At 42.9% G+C, this 9,210-nt stretch overlaps 1 protein-coding gene across 1 annotated transcript; it reads left to right on the top strand.

The window, feature by feature from the left end:
- Window positions 1-5,332: 5,332 nt before the first annotated feature.
- LOC130523985 (protein FAM200C-like) lies at window positions 5,333-6,484 on the top strand. Its single transcript, XM_057029646.1, has 2 exons — window positions 5,333-5,842; window positions 5,925-6,484. The coding sequence occupies exons 1-2, from the start codon at window positions 5,333-5,335 to the stop codon at window positions 6,060-6,062; spliced, it is 648 nt and encodes a 215-aa protein (XP_056885626.1). The 3' UTR covers window positions 6,063-6,484.
- The last annotated feature ends 2,726 nt before the right edge of the window (window positions 6,485-9,210 follow it).

Raw genomic sequence — 9,210 nt, 5'->3', positions numbered from 1 at the left:
GCAGGTTTGGGCTTCTGGCTGGAATGAAGCCACCTAAGATGAGAATGACTGCAGGCTTTCGGTACCAAGGTTTAACAGGGTGCTCACTTCTCTTTTTTGGGATGGCTTTTCTCAGTAGAGAAGGGGCATGGCACACTGCAGCAGCTTTCTTTTTGGGTTTTCTAGTTTTCCTTCTGATCTTTAAAAGACAGGAAGAACCATTTTTGATTGGTCTGAATGTTTGGGCGGTTTTGTGGCCAGCCTAAAATAAAACAAGACAAATCTACAACTGATACTTCCTTTCTAGTCATTGATGACCATCCTCACATGGGACAGATTTCCACAACCAATTTAATAACCAATTTTCTCCAGGATCCTTCAGCTGGTTGTAGCTCAGGTCCAGAACCCTCAGATGGGAGGGATTGGACCTCAGCGCCGAGGCCAGAGAGTCACAGCTGATCTCTGATAACCTGCAGCCACTCAGACTGGAAAAGGAATCATGGCAAGAAATGATCTCTTATTGGAGGAAAAGACATATTACACTTGCTCAAAATCATTATGTTAGGTCCATTATATTAAAGTTATCTCTTATTTGCTTTTACCTTGTTATATTCTTTATTCTTGTTATATTGTATCTCATTACTTAATGTTTCTTATTATTTGCTAATGCTTAATGTTCATGATGCTTGATGTGTCAACTCAAACTTCTCTGGTCAAGGGCGACAGAAATGCAGCTGCTGTGAGGAAGTGACCTTGACTGGAGACAGAGCTGCAGGGCCTGACCCAGGAGCTGGGTTAGGGTTAGGGCCTGACAATGACCCAGGAGCTGGGTTAGGGTTAGGGCCTGACAATGACCCAGGAGCTGGGTTAGGGTTAGGGCCTGACCCAGGAGCTGGGTTAGGGTTAGGGCCGGACAATGACCCAGGAGGTGTTCTTTTAATGTGTCTGATATGGAAGAATGTGCTGTGTGTGAGCTAAGATAATCAAATCAGTGAAGACCTACGTATAATCTCACCATTATGATTTACAGTCTTTTGCTTTGTTTGGGACCTGCTATCTTGTGTTTCCCCTCCCTTAGACACATTTGACTTCTGTAACCAGGGACCTCCTAATCTCAATAAAGGAAGGATGGGGGGAGGTGTGCGTCAGAACGTGTTGGAGATCTGGAACTGAGCACATCTCTCCGTTCTCCTGCAAGTAAAATTCAAAACTGTTGTCTTTGCCTCATTTGTTTTTCTCGTGTTTCAGGTCGTTTGAACCTAACATTTTGGTCCTTCGAGCCGGATTCCAACACACCTGAAGGGTCCAGTGGGTGAGGCTGAACCTCAGGAAAGACTGTGGCCACGGCAGGCTGCCTCAAAGCCACCTCAGATACCCTTTCCGGGACTGGGCTTCAGCTCACTGATTGGATCCTGACGGTTGACGGAATTCCAGGAGGAAAAGGCAACAGTGGTGAGCATGGTTTGAATTCAAAAGTGTGTGTGTGTGATGATTGTCGGGGACTTAATGTAAAAATTGCGATAGACACTAAGGCAGTGTTTTGGGAGAGAGGAACCCGAAAATCCTCTGAGAGACGCAATGAGAAACAAACCCTGTGAATACTAGTCAATGGCAGGTAAACAAGAGTACTAAGGGAAGTACCAAGGCAGGGCGAGGGAGTCCTGGCCACGTGAAAAAGAAATGAAGTCACGACAAATCATCCAAAAGAGTGATTGTGAGTGTGAAAGGATTGTTAAATACCACTAGGTATTTTCAATCATACCAAAGCGGTGGGACAGTAAGTGATAAGGCCCTTGTGGATGCAGAGGCAAGACTCTCCACTCGAAAGAGTTGAAGTGAGAAGTACCACAACGGTTTGATTAATTATCACCCCACTGAGATCAAGATCCCAGTTTTAGGTCACCCTATGTGCAAGACTGGACCAAATTCTTAATAAAAAACAAACAAACAAACAAAAAAAACGGTAAATTAGGATAAGGCTAACTCATAAAATAAAAATAATAAAATTAATCATAATAAAAAGCAGATAGAAAAGTAGAGCTAAAAGTAAAAATCTAAATCCTCCAAAAATGGGGACAAGTAAAAGCAAACAAAGGCCCAGAGATGAATTGATGAATTCATCGACGGACAAAATCCAAAGAAACTCGCGTATTTAGACAAGTGGATAACTGATTATGGGTTCAAAGGACAGCTCAATTCACAACAAATAACAGCCCTACAAGATGAAATAAAAGAGCGAACTAAAAGTAATCCGAAAAAGATGAAAAAATGCGGTTATGAGGATACTGAGTTTTGGTTACAGATAGCGTTAAGGAGAGAGAAGGGACAAAGTAAGTCGAAAATGGAGGCAAAGGAGGGAAAGGACGAGGTTGAGAACAAACAGTTAATGTTCCACAGGAAAGAGGATGATGAGACAGGCGCAGTGAGCAGACGCGCGCACAGACAGACAGAGCAGGCAACAGATAAGTCGGCAGAGAAAGGGGAAGCGGATGTAGAACAGAGAGCAGCAGGGGTGGGCGGCTTGTATCCTGACCTTCGTGAATCGTGTGCATTGCCACCAACATATACACCACAGGCATTAGACCCTCCACCCACTGATACACTTAGAATTACACGCTCAGCGCACCCCCATGGGTATGCGTGGTCAAAGACATTAGGACAAGCACTGACTCCAGCAGTCCCAAAATTGAATAATCTAAGTGAAACGAGCATTCCTCCAATGGAAGACATGTACCCCATGATTGAAGTAGCTAATCCAAATGCTGAAACAAACCAACCTGTAATGCTAGTCTATAGAACTTGGACAATGGAGGATGTTAAAAAAGCCATAGAAGGTGTGCCTTCCCATAAGGAAGACATAGAACTCTTTATAGAAGGTATGGAAAATGTGAGACGAGCCTATCACCTTAATGGTGCAGAGGTTCAACAGATCTGGATGACAGCTCTGGGTTCTAACTGGACTCATGTAAGAGGAGACTGGAATCCAAAACAAAATAATGAGCTGCTAAAACATGATGATGGTGAATTGACAAACAGAGTCAATGCTCTTGTATTAAGAACTCGAAATCGTTTCGCTAAGAGAGCAAATTATGTGGAAATGAACCGTGTTAAACAAAGAGAGGATGAGCTTTTGGAAGAGTATCAGGCCAGAATGACTAAAGTTTTCAGAGCAAACAGCGGACTGCATGATGATACACAGATGCAGGTGCATATAGACAGCAGTTGAAAAATGCCCTTCATGCAGGCTCCAGAGAGCCTATTCGTGGATGGGTAGAGCGGCATAACATTAACATGTCCACATGCACACTGGATGATTATTATGATGATTATATTAAATGCTTTTTATCAAGATTGTGAAGCGGAAATCTTCTACCAAGGTGGCAGAGGTCGTGGAGGTTTTAGAGGTCGGAGAGGTAGAGGTGGTGGAGGTAGACAGCACAGAGGAGATAGAAATTTCAATGATACGAGTTGTTGGTCTTGTGGAAAGGATGGACATTTCAGCCGTGACTGCCCAGACAGTAAAACCAAAGGCAGCACAGCATGACTGGCAATGCTCCATGAGGGGACAGACCTTGACCATTCTAGTGACAACTCAGTAAGTGTGCCCGAGGATGAAGTCCTCTTGAATTTACAGGACATTCTTTATGCAAGTAGTGATAAGCCAGAAGTCTGGGTTAATGGAAATGGAACCGATGAAGTTTCTGTGTGACACAGGTGCATGTAGAACTACTTGTAGAGAGTCTTTCCCAAATTCTAAAGCAGGAAGTACAAAGGTTGTGGTGAGAGCAGCAGACGGCAAACTAAACTTTGTGCATGAATCTGAGCCTGTTTGTTTAAGAGATCCTGAAGGGAAATCTTGCCAGTTAACAGTACTTCTCCTGGCAGAATGCCCAGTAAATCTTCTGGGCAGAGACGGGTTCATTGCATTAGGCCTGTCATTGACCACCACGCCTGAGGGTCGATTGGTTGTGAAAAGAGAATCAGAACTACATCAAGGAGACATTTTTGTAGTACAAGGAACAGGCTCACCTCATTAGCCTCACTATGCACTAGACCAGGGGTAGGCAACCTGCGGCTCTGGAGCCGCATGTGGCTCTTCAGCCTCCTTATAGTGGCTCCCGATGGCCATGACAAAAAACATGGAATGTTTTTTTTTCTTTTTTTCTTTTATTATGGTCATTATGTGTTCATTTTGTTGCACAGTTCCCCTAGGGTTTTAGTTGATACCATCTAAATAAAGTTTTTTAATTATTTTTTTATAATTTGTCACTTTAAATATATGTCACATCAACGTCAGCAGCCGTCGCCTTCACTTGCTGGTGGTACCACGGTGGGAACCCCTACCACTGTAAGCATGAAAAGAGTCCAAAAAAGAAAAAATTCGGAAGAAAATAGAGAGTTTAATGCAGCGTGGACATCTGCTTTTGCATTCACCGCCAATGACGCTGGCTTACCTGTGTGCTTGATATGTGGCGAGAAACTATCAAACAACAAAAAAAGTAACGTTGAAAGACATTTTCAAAGCAAGCATTTAGCATTTGCTGAAAAATACCCAACCGAAGATGAGCGCCAGAGAGCAATTTCGGAATTGCAACGACAAGCTGAAGAGAGAAAACTATCTTTCAAAAAATGGATCAGCTCTCCACAGTCAACTACAGCTGCTAGTTTTTTGGCAGCTCAGGAGATCGTGAAGAGGGGTAAGCCGTTCACAGACGGAGAATACATAAAAGAAACGTTTATTCAAATATCAGAGCATCTATTCTCCGATTTTAAAAACAAAAATGAAATTGTTCAGAAAATTAAAGACATGCCTCTCTCTGCAAAGACTGTTAAGGACAGGACCATTAAAATGGCAGCAAATATCAGTAGTAAGCAAATTGATGATATTAATTCAGCTCAAGCATTTTCAATTGCCTGTGATGAGTCAAGTGATGTAAACGATATTGAGCAGATAGCACTGTTATGCAGGTACGCCAATGCTAATGGGCCGCAGGAAGAACTGATTGAACTCATACCGCTTAAGGGCCAAACTCGGGGGCAGGACATTTGTGATGCTGTTGTGAGTTGTCTAAAAGATAAAGGGATAAACACCACTCACCTAGTGTCGGTATCTACTGACGGGGCGCCAAGTATGAGAGGAGCACAGAAGGGCTTTGTGAATTTACTTCAAAAGTCACTGGGCCGAGATCTGATGACGTTTCACTGCATTATCCACCAAGAAGCACTTTGCGCACAAACATTTCCCCCTGAATGTGTGGAAGTAATGAACCTTGTTATTAAGATAGTGAACAAAATAATTGCGAATGGGTTAAGCCACCGACAGTTTTGTTCGTTGTTAGAAGAAGTCGAAAACATGTATTCAGATCTCCTGCTGCACAACAGAGTCCGGTGGCTGTCCAGGGGGGAGGTGCTGAAACGCTTCGCTGCCTGTCTGGAGCACGTAAAAACCTTCTTGGGAAATAAAGGCCTTGGGTATCCTGAACTGGAAGACCCATCTTGGCTGGAAAAGTTTTACTTCATGGTGGACATGACAAGTTACTTGAACATGCTGAATAAAAATCTCCAAGGACAGGGAAGCACGGCACTGCACATGCTGGAGGAGATTTTGGCATTTGAGCGCAAGATGACAGTGTTCGCCAGAGATGTACAAAATGGCACGCTCTCTCACTTCCCCTCCCTAAGAGAGTTCAAAGAAGCAAACAATCACATAAATTGTGATTATTTCCACCGTGCCATTACTGCAATGCAAGCTGCATTTGAAAAAAGGTTCAGTGAGTTCAGAAAGGAGAAACAGACTCTCTCTTTCCCTGTCGCACCACTGAACAGCGACCCATCCCTGCTGAACACATCCGCATTCACAGGAGTAAGTAAGCCTGATCTAGAAATTGAACTGGCCGATATTGCGGATAAAGTTTTGCGGTTTAACAAGTTTAAATCCCTGTCAGCGGATCTTGAAGAAGTCGTCCGTCAGAGGGCTACTCTCGCTAAAGAGCACAAATGGAGTGATATGGAAAAACTACCCCAACCCGACAAACTTATTTTTGCAACATGGAATGCCATTCCCGACACCTATATCAACATGAAAAGGTGTGCATTTGGAGTCCTATCCATCTTTGGCTCAACTTACTTATGCGAGCAAGTTTTCTCAAGCATGAACATTATAAAGTCCAAATACCGCTCCCGCTTCACCAGCGAGACTCTGCAGTCCTGCGTGAAGATGAAAGTCACATCTTACAGCGCCGACATAGGGAAGATCTGCAGGGAAATGCAGACACAGAAATCTCACTAAACAGGTAAGAGGAACATAATTTAATAAGCTATTTTTTCAAAAAAATCCTCATACTCAGAACTGATGTAGTTTTTTTTGTATTTTAAGGTGCGTCCATTGATCACTGGCTGGCTGCCAACAAACCCGAAGAGGACGGGAGAACGCATGGGTTACTACTATTAAACATATGTATATATACATATATATATTAAAGTGGGCTTGTTTGTTGTATTCACTGGTTTCAGCTGTTAAAATTTAAATAAAGATTAAAACTTAGAAGTTTATAAACTCTGTAATTTTTTGCGGCTCCAGACACTTTTTTTGGGAGGGGGGTGGGCAAAGTGGCTCTTTTGATAAAAAAGGTTGCCGACCCCTGCACTAGACATTCCAAACAAAGCCCCTGCTTCCTCAGGAACAGCCCTTATGGCTGAAGGAAGACAGGCTATTCTACAAGAACAAGACAAAATGCATGAGGATGACTTACATGTGACTTTTTGGTTTAAAAAGACTTTTGGACCAGACACAGACTATGAGGTGAAACTGAAAAGGGTGACCCCTACTGTCTTTACTGTTAACTACATCTACTCAGATGCTACAAGCACATGAGTGGCAGGAGTAACCCTCCGACCACAAATAAAGGAGCTGTATAGATCGCACTCCCCCCTACACATCTCGTTGTCCAAAAGCAAAGATAAGAGGTGGACTGATTTGGGTAAAATGGTGCAGAACGGAGAATCAGCACAAGACTGGGTTGCGACATCAGTTAACACATGGCGCAGTGACTCCACAGGTCTGACAAGGAAAGCACTATTCTGGTCTGTGAGAGCAGGCCTGGGAGTGCATTTGACAACAACAGTGACATGATCCACTATGAACGACGTTGATATTTTCTAGAAGATGAAATCATGGCTGATGTCCTTTTGACACAGGAAGAAGAAGATTGGCTTGAAGAAATACCCACTAAATGTGGTCAGCAGGACCCTCTGATGTAGGATTAATTAAAGGAGTATTACCAGTACAAATTAGACCTAAAAGCGAGTACAGGCCTCGTGTGAGGCAATATCCATTAGAAACGGACGCTCGTGAGGGCATCAAACCTGTAATAAATGCTCTAATCCCAGCAGGAGTTCTCGTTAAATGTGATGATTCACCATGTAATACTCCCATTTTTCCAGTAAAGAAACAAAGTCCATCTGCAGGATGGCGCATGGTTCAGGACTTACAAGCCGTAAATGATGCAGTAATACAGAGAGCTCCCTGCGTTCCAGATCCATATACGCTCCTGAATTCTTTAGATCCGAAAGCTAAAGTTTTTACTGTAGTTGATATCAGCAATGCCTTTTTCTCTGTACCTGTTGATAAAGACAGTCAGTTTTCTGGGTTAGGAGGTGTGCAGGTCGGATCACGGCCGACCCTTCCCACCCTGGTCACGGACTGTTTTCCCCCCTCCCCTCAGGCAGGAGACTACGGTCCATTCGGACCAAAACCTCCCGCTACATGAACAGCTTCTTCCCCTCTGCCATCAGGCTGCTGGACACCAAGTGACTCATCACTAAGCACCATGAACAGCAGCCAGTCGGACTCACGAACAATACATCACATTACTCCTGCATTGACCTGCACTATTTCTTACCACATACCTCTTACCACCTACTATTTATGTATATAATGTATATATGTCTTATTTTGTCTTATTTTATTTTATTTAACTTATTCTAGTGTGGTCTTCTTTATGTTGAGTGTCGCAGCGTCACACCATGACACATTCCTAGTTTGTGCACCACTGAACAGCGACCCATCCCTGCTGAACACATCCGCATTCACAGGAGTAAGTAAGCCTGATCTAGAAATTGAACTGGCCGATATTGCGGATAAAGTTTTGCGGGTTAACAAGTTTAAATCCCTGTCAGCGGATCTTGAAGAAGTCGTCCGTCAGAGGGCTACTCTCGCTAAAGAGCACAAATGGAGTGATATGGAAAAACTACCCCAACCCGACAAACTTATTTTTGCAACATGGAATGCCATTCCCGACACCTATATCAACATGAAAAGGTGTGCCCTAATACTGTGTATTACATGAACAATGGCAATAAACCTGCTTCTGATTCTGATTCTGATTCTGAATATGCATTTGCTACAGTGCACGTCTTTGCTCAGCACTGGAAAAACAGAGAAATGGTGACCTCAACAGGTCAACCAGTAACTCATGCAGCTCCTTTAACTAATCTGTTAAATGCAGTACAGCTGCCGAGACCAATAGCTGTCTGTAAATGTGCAGCACATACATCAGAAACAGACAATGTTTCACTAGGCAACGCATTTGCTGACAAAACTGCAAAAGTAGCAGGAGCAGGACAAGATAAATTACTCCTGCTCTCAGATCAAACTTCAGTAAACAGCGACACGCTTAAAGAAATGCAACAACAAAGTCCACCTGCCGAAATAGATCTATGGATTAAAAACGGAGCAACCTTAAAAGAAGACATCTATGTATGACCAGCAGGAAAACCTATCCTACCAAAAATCTGTATAAATGGGCTGCTATATTGAGCCATGGTGTAACACATGTCTCAACAGGAGGGATGGTAGGACAGATACAGCAGCATTATACAACCTATGGATTTAATTCTTATTCAACATGTCTGACGTGTGCGAAACATAATTCACAGGGAAATCTGAGACCAAGGAGAGGAAAATTTCCTGCTCCCCAATATCCATTCCAAACTATACATATGGACTTCATAGAATTAAATAAAAGTGAAGAAAAAAATACTGTCTGGTCATAATAGATGCATTTTCAAAATGGATAGAACTATTTCCAACAAAAAACCCAGATGCGCTAACAGTTGCTAAAGCACTCTGCAAAGATATCATACCCAGATATGGTATCCCAGAAAAATGTACTGTGATAATGGCACTCATTTTGTAAATCAAGTTGTTAAAAAGATCAGTGTTATGTTTCA

The sequence above is a fragment of the Takifugu flavidus genome, chromosome 4, assembly GCF_003711565.1.
Source record: "Takifugu flavidus isolate HTHZ2018 chromosome 4, ASM371156v2, whole genome shotgun sequence".
In the NCBI taxonomy this organism is placed as follows: domain Eukaryota; kingdom Metazoa; phylum Chordata; class Actinopteri; order Tetraodontiformes; family Tetraodontidae; genus Takifugu; species Takifugu flavidus.
Note: the sequence above shows the minus strand (reverse complement) of the source record. Positions and strands in the feature narration are given on the sequence as shown.